We start from the raw sequence: 15,582 nt of genomic DNA on the forward strand, positions 1-15,582 counted from the left end.
CATATAAATAGAAAGTAGGAATTATCAGCAGTGCTTCGCCCGGGGGCCTACTGAAGATGTTACCTAGTAGGGTGACTAAACGTCTGAAAATGAACCTTCCAGTTCAGCGAGCAAATCTACATCCAGTTGATGTCTACTTTTGCTTTGAATGTGAAAATGACTCTCATGTTTTTGCAACGACCATTCTCTGGGTAACAGAAGGTTATATATTTTGGCCTCAAGCACTTCTGAATCCAGTTCAAGATTCTGAAAGAATTCAGTGTTCAACTTATTTTGAGAATTCTGTATGGACACAGGATGTAGAATTGCATTGTCCTCGGTACCTGGCTTTTTCACTGTAAGAGACACAAGGCACAAGGTTAACTGTTCCGAGGTAGAGCTCATTAATAATTTCAAATGGAAATTGGAGACCTGAGGGAATTGAACTTGCAGGGCTCTGAGGATGGATCAGTGGACTGAAGCTGACTGGATTGCTGTACAGAAAGCAGGGTCTGAATGGCCTCGTTTTGTGCTGTAAAGTGGAATTAAGGTTGAGAATGTATTATTCTGTAACCAACCATGCTCTACTAGCCCCGGGCAGTTTGCCAGAAAGGAGAATATATAATGTCCTTCCTCTCTCACTGGTGAACACCAGTACACTATCGCATGGAGGTAAATAACACTTTCTACTATCACGTTCTTAGCTCTACTGAAGTCAAACATCTCAGGTTGGGAACACAACAGTTAGAAAATTCATAGCAGGAGTAGACTATTTGGTCCCTCAACTGTGTTCAGCCATTCAATAAGGTCATGCCTGATCTGAATTGTGTCTGTGCAGTTCACTTTACTGTCTGCCCCTCCTCTAACTGTTGACTCTCTTACCAAGCAAATGATGTCCTGATTCTATCTGAACATATTTAATAACCCAGCCTCCACTACTCTGTATAGAACAGAGTTCCGATTCGTGTCCCTTTGAGGGGTAAAATATTCTTCTCCTCTCAGTATAAAAATGTCATTAAAGATTTGCTGCCTTGTTAAAGGCTCCTCCACAAGGGATAACATCCCCTCCATGTCAGAAATAATAACCTTCTATCAACTGGGCTGGAGAATTGCTTAAAATACTGAACTTCCAATGAGTTTTCAATTCAATCTGAATGGATAAAATGCAAAGTCCTCTGTCAGGTCCAGTGAGGAATGGAATCCAAGTCCTAATTAGATGGACTCTGTCAGATTGGGACAAACTGATTCAGTGCTTGATGGAAAATTCCTTAACAGTCCTGCACCAGTGGGTTCGCCTGTAAAATTCCCTGAGCGTCCTTCCCATTAACCTCCTGCCTGCCCCATCCCCATCACTCTCATCCCCAGTGTAGGCCTTTAAGTAGACGTTCATTGCCTACTTTAGGGCCACATTCCGACCCCCTCCTCGCATTCTGACCCCACCACCACCATTTCTCCCAAGCCTCAGTTCTGAGGAATTCAGGGGAAGGGGACACATCCAGCAACTCATCCTTTACTAGGCCATGGGCTGGACTGGAAGGGGGGAAAGTGCCATCCTCAAGGGTCTGATATGACAAGTGCAGTCCCTCATCAGGAGCTCCCAAACTGTTCCCCTTGCCCTGTCCTCTCCATTCATTTCCATCACCCTCCAACCCATCCTCTCATAATGTTTTAAGGTGGGGTTGTGTGAATCTGATTGGGACAGAGGGACCAGGAACTACTCATAAAGTCATAGTCATAGAGTCATACAGCACAGAAACAGACCCTTCGGTCCAACCAGTCCATGCTGACCATAATCCCAAACTAATCTAGTCCCACCTGCCTGCGCTTGGCCCATATCCCTTCAAACCTTTCTTATTCATGTATTTCTCTAAATGTCTTTTAAATGTAACTGTGCTGCATCCACCACTTCCTCTGGAAGTTCATTCCACACAAACAACCCCCTGTGTAAAACAAAAATTGCCTTTCATGTCTTTCTTAAATCTTTCTCCTCTCACCTTAAAAACGTACCCCTTAGTCTTGAAATCCCCCACTCTCAGGAAAAGCCATCTGCTATTCACCTTATCTATACCCCTCATGAATTTATGAACTTCTATAAGATCACCTTTCAACTTCTTATGCACCAGTGAAATAGATCCCAGCCTATCCAGCCTCTCTTTACAACTCAACCAACCCCTCTATTCCCGGCAACATCGTGGTTGTACTGATGTTGGGTGCAATCCAAACAAATGCTCCTCTCTGATCCCTCAGCTTGATGGAGACAGAATTCTTCTCTACTTCCTGCAATGATAAAAATTGCCGTGTATCTTGTTTGCTTGTTGTGAATGTTGAACAATTAGGAATGAGAGAGTTTTACAAATGCGTTCATTCCAAAAGCATGACATTCCATTTCTGATTTTCTTAGCTTCCTCTGCACTGCCATTAACCCACCCCCTCCTTCCTGCTCCTTTAGAAACCATCAGACTTCACCCAAATCACCTTTCTGAGGAGGTTAGCGCTCTTAACCACAAGGATTTGCCAATTTTTAATGGATTGAGAGCAGACATTCTAACTTGTCCCAATAGTGAGGATTGCTGAGCATGATGACCATGAATGAAATCTGACTAACTTTAGGAATTAAATATCATTTCCCTTTACAAATTAAATATCATTTACTCCTTTGAATTTTAAATTTTATATTACATAGAACTTTACTTTCTTCAGGTGTAGTGGTCAATTGGTGTGCTTGTTTGAAATTTGGTATTCTTGCATTTGAGCACAAGACAAAAAGCTCTAATAACAAATCTTTTTCCAGTGACATTGGGCTTATCAATCTAGACCTAAACCCAATATATTCATGTCTGCAGTTAGTAGGTTCACCTGTTTAAAACCCTGTTTAAATGATTAACCATTAGTGAATTCTCAACGTAGCCTTGGTTAGAGTAAGACGCTTAATTTGGACAATCTTCAAAGTTGGCATTTATATGTCCACCAAACTCTGGTGCATACCACCTAAATTTGGATGTGGCCTTGGGGATCATGCACCCTTATTATGAGTGAGTTTATTCTCCGATGAAACCTTTGTGTCTTAATGATCTGACCTGACCTGACCTGTAGTGTCTGTGTTAAATGAAGCCTTTAGCTCCCAGGTTCCTGCTACAGTTTAATCTTGGCATCTTTCTTTGCTTTACTGTTTTCAGTTCAAGATGGCTTACCAATGACCAGACGCTTTTCTAAAACCGAGTACCAACAATTCTTTCTAGGAATGCACAAAAAGTCCCTCGAGGCATCTGAGGTGGTGAGGAAAGTGGAAGCCGAGCACGGCAGTCAGGCCAGCCAGGAGGACCCGGAGCGTGAAGTCAAGGGCAAGGATTCCAAGGCGGCCATTTCCAAAGAGGAACTGCGGGAGAGCAGCATAGCAGCCCTCAGGGCGAAAGCACAGGAGCACAGTGCTAAAGTGTTAGGAACGGTGTCCAGTGATGGGCAGAGCAAGATGGCGGAGGAGGAAAGACCCGAGGAAATGAAGAGCGAGCAGTCTAAGGCAATGCCTGATGAGCTGTCGACAGAAAAGTTCTAAACTTTATACAAAAAACTGTTAGCTCTTTATATCGCTGCAGTCTTTTATGATGCAGTACTCTTCAAGACTATTTCACAGCAACAGAAGCAACATGATGTTGGCTCTGACTTAACTGTCAGGCCTCTCTCCCCGTTTTATTTTTAATCAGGTTACTCTTGATGGATATGTGTGTGTGCGTGTGTGTTTTTTTTAACAATTTGTTGTTGTTATATTGACTTGTAATGTAACTATAACCTATAATTATTCATTTGGAGTTGCGCCAAAGTGATCACTGGTGGATTTTGGTAGTTTTATTTTTCTTTCTGTTCTTTATTTTTTCAATTGTGTTCAAAAATGTACTTGGATGTTCCAGAATTAGTCTTGGTTGCAGCATCCTCGTTAAATCCTCCATCCTCTAACCATTGATTCATTGTTCATAAACCAGACTTACAAACGACACCTTATGATCAGAATAAAACACACACAAGGACATTCAACCCTCCCAGCTCATCAGTGATCCATGTGTAGGCCCAATTCAGAATCTCATCTTTTCTCCACATTCTCTGCAATTAGAAATGGTCATTTCTTTTCATAAAATGTCAGCAGAGTTCACATTACTGAGTAAAGCAGCACCTAAATCCATAATTCCAACTTAAGTATGAAGCAGTTGCTGTCGATTTGAGTTTAATTCAATTGAAATACATTCATTCATGCTTCCTGGTTCATTTGACACTTGTGTCATGGCAGCCATCTTAGCTGGCACATGTTACCATAGCAACAGTAACTAGTGATCGGCCTGACATAAAACAATGGAAGGTTTCAGTTTGCAGGCTCTGGGTGTGAGATGCGTTCACAAGAGCGGAACTTTTTAATGTCACATAAGCAATATTTTCACAATGCATTGGTTTTTCTCATTTATTCCCAGTTTGCTCACCTCACCTCTATTTTTCTGAAAGATGATGTTGCCCTCCACTCCCAAAATGGGAGTTCCACAGGTGCTGATAACCTTCTACTTTCTTCAATGATTTGCTAACCTTCCTGCCATATTTCTTAGACATTGGTAAGGCCACACTTGGACTACTGTGTACAATTCTGGTCACCCTGCTACAGGAAGTATGCCATTTAAGTGGGAAAAGGTGCAAAAAAAGACTTATAGGGATGTTACCAAAACTGGAAGGTTTGAGATACACAGAGAGATTGGACAGGCTGAGACTTTCTTTCCTGGAGCGTTGGAGGCTGAGGGGTGACCTTACAGAGGTATATAAAATTATGAGGTGCATGGATAGGATGAATAGCCAAAGTCTTTACCCCAGGATATGATGTGGAAGTGCCCGTGTTGGACTGGGGTGGACAAAGTTAAAAATCACACAACACCGGGTTATCGTCTAACAGGTTTATTTGGAAGTACAAGCTTATCAGACTGTGACTTGAAAGAAGTTCTGAGATTTACATATTAATGAATTGAAACCTGCATCTCCATTCTAAGTGATTAAAGACTTAACAGCAATCTAGGCTTATTCAATACATCGCATCAGTTGTATGACACTTTGATTTTTTGCTATAAATTCTGTGTCCTATGATCCTGCCCCACTAGCTACCTGATGAAAGAGCAGCACTTCAAAAGTGTGTACTTCCAATTAAACCTGTTGGACTATAACCTGGTGTTGTGTGATTTTTCACTTTTCTCCCAGGGTAGGGAAGTCCAAAACTAGAGGGCAAAGGTTTAAGGTGAGAGGATTTTAAGATTTAAAAGGAATTGGAGAGTCAACCTTTTCACTCAGAGGGTAGTGCATGTAGGGGCAAGTACAATTACAACATTTAAAAGACATTTGGACAGTTACATGGACAGGAATGGTTTAGAGCAATATTGGCCAAACGCAAGTAAATGGGGCTCGTTGAGTTTAGGAAACCTGGCTGGCATGGATAAGTTGGGCTGAAGAGCCTGTTTTTGTCCTGTGTGACTCCATGAACTATCAACCTAGCCCTATTTTAATCTGTGAAGGATTTGAGGTATTGGGAAAGAAAGCAGGAAAGGAGCTGAGGCTTATCAGATCACTGAATCACAAAGCAGACTTGATGGGCTGAATGGCCTGTTTCTATTCCTGTTTTATTGGTCCAACTGATAATTCCCAGGGTCTCTACTTTCTACATATAAATCACCTCCACCTCTCAATTAGAATCTGGCATCTAACTCGCTCCCAGATACCTTTTATTCAGCATATAAATCACCTGAATCTAAGGAGATTTGATGGACCAGAATGATCCGATTTCCATGATTCAGTAATTATTCTGCACACTGTGTTAATGAGATGGGGATTAAAAACAGGCAAATAGTGCTCAAAGTCTGTGGTAGCAAAAACTTTTAGTCGTTTTGAGTGGATTATCTTACTAAGTCTGCCCCTCTGTCACCTCTTAGGTTTGAGAAATTCCTAAACTTGATGTGGAAGGAAGCAGATGAATTGAAGGGAGCTCACAGTGCCTCTGGTTTCTGGGGGATATCAGAACGTTCATCTGACACAGGTCTCCAAGACAGAGACAGCAACTCCCCAGCTTGAGATGATTGGCGTCAGGGGGCATTGCCACTGCAAGGTTATCTGCAGTAAGTGTGGTTCTGGAGTGGTCAGCTCTCGTGCCGAAACACCCAAATACCACCCCCAACATTGCAGAGGCTCACTGAAGAATTTCCCTGGTACAGCCCTTCACTCTGTTGTTCACAATGGCCATCGCCCTTGGACTGATTTGGAGTGTCTGTCCCAGAGAGTCCCTGGCCCATTCTGCACTGAGTGGGTGGCTCCATGGTGTAATATGTTCAGACTTTCCAAGGAGACTCCCTGGGATATTTCCCATTTGACATGGGGTGAAAGTGGCCTTTTAGGATTTGCCCATAGACCTATGCCCAAACCCCATCTGACACTCAATGCCTCACTGAAGATTATGTTCCCAATGTAAATGGGCTGGAATCACAGAATCCTAATGTTGTTACAGTGTAGAAGGAGGCTATTCGGTCCACTATGCCTGCACTGGACTTCCAACAGAGCTGTGCTACAGATCTGAATTCTCGGCCCTTGTTAAAATTTTCTTTTCCAACCTCCCAGGGTTTAAGGGTCACTGGGGGCGGGGGGGGTCAAGCCAATCTCCGAAACGGGAAATGGTCTCAACTGGGCCTGCCCTGCATCCCAATTTTAAAGTCAATTGTGTGTAAAATGACATTGTTTGGCTATTGATGATTCTTCAATGTTTTGCTAAAATATCATAGTACCACAGCTAGCTTGACATCCCTCCGAAATGATGGCACTACCTATGGAATACTATAAATGGGTAGAGATTAGTGACAGGCAGATGTGACCAGGGTATATTTAAATGAAGCATTATTGTGCCATTAATGTTTCGTGTGAATCATCTCATGCTCAATGAATGTCCATGGTTTCTGGGAGAAAGGCTTAAATGGGCCAATCATTAAGGTTTTCCTGCTACATTAGGCCCATTGCTAAGATAGAAGGTATTCCACAAACCTCTTCCACTTTACACCAGCAATATTGGCCAGATTTATGTTCTCCAATCTAGAACTGCTCCCCCCAACTCCCAACCCCCCGTATAAATGCCCAACTGAGCATAGAGAAGATATTGGATAGCCCATCTGTCCAAGGCCCCGGTATACCTTTCCTCTTCTGCCTCCGAGATGTTTCCCACATCGGACCAGCCCAGCCTCCAGGTGACACCTAGCTGTATCAACATCAGCAAGGGGGAGATTAGCCCCAGCCTACTCCCATTGGAGCCCTCCTTCCTCCACTTGCCCTGTCGATCCTCGTCTCCACCCTCCTTACTCGACTTTGGTACTGGTCTCCACAGACTCCTCCGTGTTGAGGACTGGCTGCTATCCCAGACGTTGCCACCCTTCCCTGTGGGCGCTGCTGAAGCAAGGGAAATGTTAGCTGTTTGTTTGGTTGATTCCAAAGACCAGGCATCCTCTTTGATAGTGGGGGTGGGGGTGTGGTGGTGGCGCAATGCAGAAGGCCATTCAACCAGCTTGCATTCTAATGGCCATTAAAGGCCTGGGGAGTGAGTTGAACAAAGCCAAGTGAGCTCAGGTCTGACAGCAATACCAGAGCAGGGAGGTTGATTCCCAGCTCAACTTCAGCCCAACTTCAACCTCCTTAAACGGCACTGGTTTAAAATTGCCTCCAGTCCCGACCAGATACAATGCCCACATGTCTGACAATTTTAGCACAATCATAACGCTAACCTGTGCCCTGTGCCAGGGAACATCTCTGGGACACCCGCACCAACCAACCCAACCGCCCTGTGGCTGAACACTTTAACTCCCCCTCCCACTCCACCAAGGACATGCAAGTCCTTGGCCTCCTCCATCGCCAGACCCTGACCACACGACGCCTGGAGGAAGAGCGCCTCATCTTCTGCCTAGAAACCCTCCAACCACACGGGATGAATGTAGTTTTCTCCAGCTTCCTCATTTCCCCTCCCCCCACCTTATCTCAGTCCCAACCCCCGGATTCAGAACCGCCCTCTTGACCTGCAATCTCCTTCCCGACCTTTCCGCCCCCACCCCCTCTCCGGCCTATCACCCTCACCTTAACCTCCTTCCACCTATTGTATTCCCAGCGCCCCTCCCCCAAATTCCCTCCCCCCTACCTTTTATCTCAGCCCGCTTGGCACACCAGTCTCATTCCTGAAGAAGGGCTTATGCCCGAAACGTCGATTCTCCTGCTCCTCGGATGCTGCCTGGCCTGCTGTGTTTTTCCAGCACCACATTTTTCAGCTGTGCCATGATGTGTTGCAGGTAGCTGACCGATGCCCTTGGCCACTGTGGTGCTGCTGCCGTGTAGACTCTAAATCTTTCTCCTTGTCTGATGCTCCTCTGAGGGGCTAGCACAGGGGACAGAGGTCTGAGAGGTTAAGGCTGTTGATATGTTCCTCAATAGACCACACTCCCTCTCCAGATGCAATGATACCCCAACCCAACCATACCCTTGTAGTAGTTATATTTCATCATCTTTGGATACTTGGGCAGCCGAGCTATGGGCTGTCAGAAAGGGGCAGAAAGGCACATCCACCCTGAGAGGCCAATGTCTCCACATTAGGCTGGTGTGACTGGACCCTGATTCTATTGGGTCACTGATGTTATCTGTTATAATGGTAAAACCAACCCTCGTACAGGCTTGTATCCATCCGCTTGTGTGGGTCAGTTTAGCTCAGTTGGCTGGATAGCTGATTGGTGATGCAGAGTTAATGCCAACAATGTAGGTTCAATTTCTGCACTGGCTGAGTCTCTCAGTCATAAAGAATCTCCTTCTCAACCTCCCCCTTTCCTGAGGTCTGGTGACTCTCAAGTTAAACCACCTCCTGCTCTCTGCCTCTAATGAGATAGCAGGACTATGGCAAGTTTACTTTGGTCTATACTCCTTGTCCCAATCACTTAACACCCTATTCCAAGAGCAGCAATGAAAGACTTGCATTTATATAGTGCTTTTCACAACCTCTGGAGGTCTCAAAGGACCAATGACATTCTGTTCTGTAACACAACAGTCAATTGTCCCTTAGAATTATAACAAGTAATGTGATAATGTCCAGATAGTTTGTTATTTTGTTTGCAATATTGAGAACTAGATGTTGACCAGGGCACCAGGGAGAAATCCTCTAGTCTCTTTCAAAATGGTGACAGCTTGTAAATGCATCTGAGCAAACAGATAATGGTTCTTTTGAAAGATGGCGTCCCTAGCATTGCTGTACTCCCTCAGTACTGCATGGAGTGTCGGCCTTGGGCTATCACTGTGGAGAGGGACTTGAATCCCAAAAGTTGTTATCCAGAAGTAAGGCAACTTTTATCTGAGCCACAAGCAGATCTGATAATGAATATTGGTCATACTAGCCAGTGTCACCTAGCCAATGACACCTACACTCTGCGAATGAATAATTTTTTAAAAGCACATTATTTGTGCACAGTTGAATTGTAGGTGAGGTACTGCTTTTTTCGGGGTGATTACTATGTTTTAATCCTTAGATATTCTGTATGCGTGAGATTAGATTAGATTAGATTAGATTGCCCACAGTGTGGAAACAGGCCCTTCGGCCCAACCAGTCCACACCGACCCTCCAAGGAGCAATGTTTATCAGTCTTGCTTGTGTTCAATAGGGGGGGAATGATCTGTTTGAATGTGAGTGCAGAACCGTGTGCAAATGAGTTTCTGGCGTTTCTTCATTTGTAGCTGGGGTTGGTATGTGGAAAAATGCAACCTTTATTATCAGGCTCGGCATGGGATAATCCTCGTCGATTCTGTCCACACATCTGTATCTTCTTTGCACAGCCCTTTATTAAGTTTACACCCTACCTATAACAGGCTGTAGAAATTGCTGCAATCACCAGCCAATTCTTCCTCCTCACATCGTAGGAGAAATCAATGACTCCTTCCTCTTGTGTCACATGGGTCCAGAGATACTACACAAATCCGACAACTTGATTTCAAAGTAAGCCTAAAGACACCTTGTTTGACAAATAATTGACCACAATTAGCTGCTAAAGTCATGGCCAGACTTATGAATCTTACCATTTTTAATGCACCAATGCTGCAGCAACTTCCCTGCCAGAGGTAAACGTTAAACTCAAGCATCCAGAAATGGCTCACTCTATGGTGAATTTTTCCAAAATGGCAATTCGCTGCCCGTCTCACCATTCAACACATCGTCTGGGGTGAAGCTGCTGTATTTACACAGTAGATACATTCAAATTCACAAAGTGAGTTCAGCATTTTCCATTTCTGGAAGTAGGTTTGCTCGCTGAGCTGAAAGGTTCATTTCCAGGCGTTTTGTTACCTTACTAGGTGACATCTTCAGTGGGCCTCAGGCGAAGCCAATTTTCCATTTCTCTCTCATCCATTTTAATGAAGTGTTAAACATTGATTCCTACCAAGTAACACCTCTAGCACTGAAAAATGAACAATGACGATTGTGTAATCTCATTATTTCAGACTTTAATTGTTGTTGGAGATTTTCCAAAAGTGACATTTTTTTTTTGAAAACAGCATAAAATGCGTATCTTTTGGAACAAAAGAACTGAACCAGAATCAGTCGGTGATAACTTATCAATCCCATTCAGAAAGGGAGGGAAGTCCAGGCAGATCTTTAATGATCAATTGATGGGAGAATGGGCTACACTCAAAGAAATGGACACATTCCACAGGTTGATTTAATAAGAACTTGAAGATCCACAAGATTGAAACATAAACAGCAGGATTGTAACCTGAAAGTTTCTTCCCAATAGAACAGGTTATTGGATCACTGATCATTCCCATACATTACTCATCATTTGAGTTGCAGTGGCATCTGGACAATCTTTCCCTGAGAGCGAAATGACTTTCTAAGTCTGAAAACGAGAACTACTTTGCCGAAGAGAAGCATGACCTTACAGATTTTAATTTAGGAGAATGAGAGGTGACCTCATCGAAACAGGCAGGATTCCTAAGAGGCTTGACAGGGTAAATACTGATGGGGACGCTAATCCACGTGGGAGAGTCTAGAACCAGAGGGTATGGTCTTAGGACAAAGGGGCACCAGCTTAAGACTGAAGTAAGGTGGAGCCTTTGGAACTCACTTCCGCAGAGAGCTGTGGGGGCAGTGTCCTTGCGAGTATATTTAAGGTTCAGATAGATTCCTGATCAGTAAGAGAATCAAGGGTTACAGGGAAAGGGCAGGAAAGTGAATGGTGGAGCAGGCTCAAGGTCCAGTTGGCCTACTCTTGTTCCCATTTCTCATGGTCTATGCTCGTATGGTATACACTGAGTATAAATGTAGTACAGTTCAGTAGGCCATTTAGCTTTCACCGAAAGACCCTGTGAATAGATTGGTTATTCAAGTATCTCGAATGGTGAACAACCATAGGTTGAGCCTAAGTTCATATCCATGTCAGAGACAGGAAATTCGAAAGAAGGCTCTTGTCTAGGAAGAATATGCCTCCACTGGGTGTGGATCGCATGGAAGACAGATCAGCTAAAGGCATGCTCTTTGTTTTGGAGGCTTGAAATATTGTGAACGTGAGCCTGCTTGTGTCCCAGGTCTAAACCTAATCCAGATAAACCATTTTTTTGTCTGTGCTTCATAGTGCATTGTAAGGCAAAGGGACAGATAAAAACCCATAACCTGATAAAGACAGAATGGAGGTTTGGGCAATTGCTTAAGAAACAATCAAACCTTAGGTTTGAGCAGGAAGGCTATTGGACAACAACACAATGGATGGTGGGTCTCTAGGGTGTCACCACTTCTCCCTCAGCTCATTGCAATTTCTAAAGTATGAAAATCTCATGCTCTCATTATCTCATTGTTTGCTAAATGCATTCTCTGATGTCTGATATCAGTTGAATGGAGCTGGAAAGTCTTGGAATGTAAAACCTTTGTAAATCTTGTACATACTGTGGCCCACACTCTGCTGGGGTATCCTGAATATTGATATATATCAAATTGTAGCTATTAAAATTATGTGTTTCTTGTTTGAATTTCTGTATAAAAAAAGACAGAAGATCGCGGTCACATCAGAAAAATAAATAAGTGGTGCAATGAGCATTTGCTGAAGATCAAAACTTGGATTTTATTTTGGAATTTATGGTCTGACAATCAACGAAAGTCCTCTAGGGCAGTAGATCCCTCCAAGCATCACTGGAGCACAATTAGTTACAAGAGGCAACTTGCCTCACATGGCTGAAAGTAGCAACACAGAGGAAGATCCCAATCCCTCTGTGAAACCCTAACTTCATTCAAGTATCACATTTTGTGTGTGTGTGTGCGCATGCACACACGCATGTGAGAGTGTTGTGTAAACATCCCATCAGGAAAGACCATTTGGCCCATCAAGTCCAGTCCTTTCTCTCATTTAAACAATGCAAACCACTCCATTCCTCCATCCCAACCATAAAACCTTCAGGGGAAATATTCTGAACAGATTGAAGCACTAATTCAAAGATAAATCGAGCAGAACATTTGCTGCTTGCCCAGCCTTAACCCCTACATTACACATTGAGATCCCATTGCCTTTTTTGGCACAATATTCCATCAATTCAAGAGGTCTATTGATGGAGGGTGAAGCTTTCCTTTGGTCCAGTTTCAAACCAATTGGTGAGAATTCGATGGTCATTACAAAAATAGTGAGGAGCAAGACCAATGAGGGATTTGTACACAGCAATGAGTGGACATAAGTATCGAGATCAAATCATAGGAGGACCCATTGATACACTTATGATGTAGGTAGAGATTGGGGAGTAGGGACTCAACAATAAATGTCAGAAAATCAGACCCCTTGCAGAGATTTAAGTCCAAAATTAAGATCATCCCAACATCTGTCATTGAGCTGCAATACCTAAACATGTGTATAGTGAGGTTCACTTTCAATGGAATCGTTGTGTCCAGTTCTGGGTACTCCTCTTCAGGATGTGAAGGCATTGGAGAGAGCACAGACCAGATGGACCTCAGCCTGGAGTTCTGAAGGAGATATCTGAAGAGATAGTGGAGATGTTAGTGGTGATCGTTCAGGAATTACTGGAGTCAGGGAGGGTCCCAGAGGACTGGAATATCTCTAATGTAATCCCCCTTTCTAAGAAGGAAGTAAGGAAAAGATGGGAAATTACAGACTGATTAGCCTGACCTTGGTCGTTGGTAAGTCTTTGGAGTCCATTGTGAAGGATGTGATTTCTGAATACTTGGAGGTGCATGGTAAAACAGGGCAAAGTTAGCATGGTTTCATCAAGTGGAGGTCATGCCTGACAAATCTGTTAGAATTCTTTGAGGAAGTAATGAGCAGGTTAGACCAAGGAGAACCAATGGATGTTATCTACCTGTAGTTCAAGAAGGCCTTTGACAAGGTGCTGCACAGGAGGCTGCAGAGTAAGACAAGGGCCCATGGTGTTAGAGACAAGGTACTAGCATTGATAGAAGCTTAGCTGTCTGGCAGAAAGAAAAGAGAGTGGGAATAAAAGGGTCTTTCTCAGGATGGCAGCCAGTGACAAGTGGTATTCCGCAAGGGTCAGTGTACTGGCCCTTGAGTGGGTCCAGAAGAGGTTCACAAGAATGGTCTCATGAATGAAAGGCTTAACATATAAGGAATGTTTGAGGACTCTGTGCCCATACCCGATGGAGTTTAGAAGGATGAGGGGGTATCTGATTGAAACTTACAGAATACTGTACGGCCTGAATAGAATGGACATTGGGAAGGTGCCAACAGTTACTGCATTGGTAGGAGAGACTAGGACCCAATCCCACAGCCTTGGAGAAGACCTTTAGAACAAAGATAAGGAGAAACTTCTTCAGCCAGAGAATGGCAAATCTATGCAATTCATTGCCACAGAAGGGTGTGGTGGCCAGGTCATTGAATATATTTAAGACAGAGATAGATAGGTTCTTAATTGTCAAGGGGATCAAAGGTTATGGGGAGAAGGCGGGAGAATGGGGATGAGAAATGTATCAGTCATGATTGGATGGAGGAGCAGACTCAATGGGCTGAACGGCCTAACTTCTGCTCCTATGTCTTATGACCTTATGGTCTTATGGTCTAACAACACTCAAGAAGCTTGACACCATCCGGGACAAAGCAACTCTGCTTGATTCATTCCACATCCACAAGCAACCACTCCCTCTACCACTGACGCTCAGCAGCAGCAGTGTGTACTATCTACAAGATGCACTGCAGAAATTCACCAAAGATCCTGAGACAACACCTTCCAAACCCATGACCACTTCCATCTAGAAGGAGAAAAGCAGCAGATACATGGGACAACCATCACTTGGCAGGTTATGGGGAAAATGCAGTAGAATGGGGTTGAGAAACCTTTCAGCCATGATTGAATGGCGGATTAGACCTGATGGGATCAGTGGCCTAATTTCTGCTCTTCTGTCTTATGGTCTTTATAAAAATCTCACGGGAATGTCCCAAAGATGGAAAACGCCTGTTATGTGGATAAACTGTAGAAGCTGGAATTTGAAGAGCAGGTTAGCAGAGAATTTGCTGAAAATATTTGTAACTATGAAAATCCTGGACAGCATAGGTAGGTAGGGACAAACTATCCCCTTCGGTGGGAGGATTGTAAACAACAGTGTAGAGGTTTAAGGCATTTAGAAAATGAACCTCTGGTGACATGAAGGACACTTTTTTTCATGCAACAAGTGGTTAGGTCTGGAATACATGGCCAGAGAGTTGGAGGCATGTCTACTTGAGACTTCAAAAGAGAGCTGATTGTCTTAAACTAAAGAATATGCATGGCAATGGGCAGAAGGTGCAGGAGTGACACTAGGTGCACTCCTGCAGAGAGCCAGTGCAATCACAATGGGCTCAATGACCACCTTCTATGCTGTAACAATCCTGTGATAGGTACAAGTTTTAGTGAGTGATGCACTGATCACCCTCAAATCATTACTCTCTCCTGGCCCCTTGCTTCTTGGAATTAGGCAACTGGTTGCCTAACCCAAAAACGTTTCTCACAAAATACTAGTTGGCGACGCAGAGGGGGTGGTTATAAATGTGTGAATGGAATGGAGCAAGCAGTGGAGGGAAAAATACTATCAGTCAGGCTTTAGTGTTCAATGTGGCTTTATTCTCACAGCTACTGGGTAACTGTTCACTAGAGAACAGCAAAATCTGATTGCAATACTGGAGCTGGTCTGTTAGTGTATTGGAGTCGAGAGTGCGGTGCTAGAAAAGCACAGCAGGTCAGGCAGCCTCTGAGGAGTAGGAGAATCAACGATTCGGGTGAGACCCCTTTCTGATGAAGCATCTTGCCCCTTGTCCGAAACGTCAATTTTCCTGCTCCTCGGATGCTGCCTGAACTGCTGTGCTTTTCCAGCACTGCACCCGCAACTCTGATCTCCCGCATCTGCAGTCCGCACTTTCTCCCTGTTAGTGTATTGGAGCCCACCTTAAAGGTAAATTATTACTGCTCAAAAGGCCGGATGATGAAAGTGAATAATTGTAAAGAAAAGCTTGCACATATCAACAGCATTGTTTAATCACCACAAGACAGCCCGAAGCAATGAAATGTGGTCACTATTGTGTTGTAGAAATTGCAGCAGCTAGTTTG

The 15,582-nt window shown here is 43.8% G+C and overlaps 1 protein-coding gene across 2 annotated transcripts in view; it reads left to right on the forward strand.

Moving 5' to 3' along the window:
• The window catches only part of vsx2 (visual system homeobox 2), an 83,424-nt gene extending 71,344 nt beyond the window's left edge, over nucleotides 1-12,080 (forward strand). Inside the window, exon 5 of one of the 2 annotated variants that reach the window (XM_072568205.1) lies at nucleotides 3,156-12,080. In XM_072568205.1, the coding sequence (XP_072424306.1) occupies nucleotides 3,156-3,532 (377 nt within the window). In that variant the 3' untranslated portion in view covers nucleotides 3,533-12,080. The remainder of the gene's footprint in view (nucleotides 1-3,155) is intronic. The other variant, XM_072568206.1, reaches the window with a different exon arrangement.
• Nucleotides 12,081-15,582: the final 3,502 nt, after the last annotated feature.

The sequence above is a fragment of the Chiloscyllium punctatum genome, chromosome 4 (assembly GCF_047496795.1).
Source record: "Chiloscyllium punctatum isolate Juve2018m chromosome 4, sChiPun1.3, whole genome shotgun sequence".
Classification (NCBI taxonomy): domain Eukaryota; kingdom Metazoa; phylum Chordata; class Chondrichthyes; order Orectolobiformes; family Hemiscylliidae; genus Chiloscyllium; species Chiloscyllium punctatum.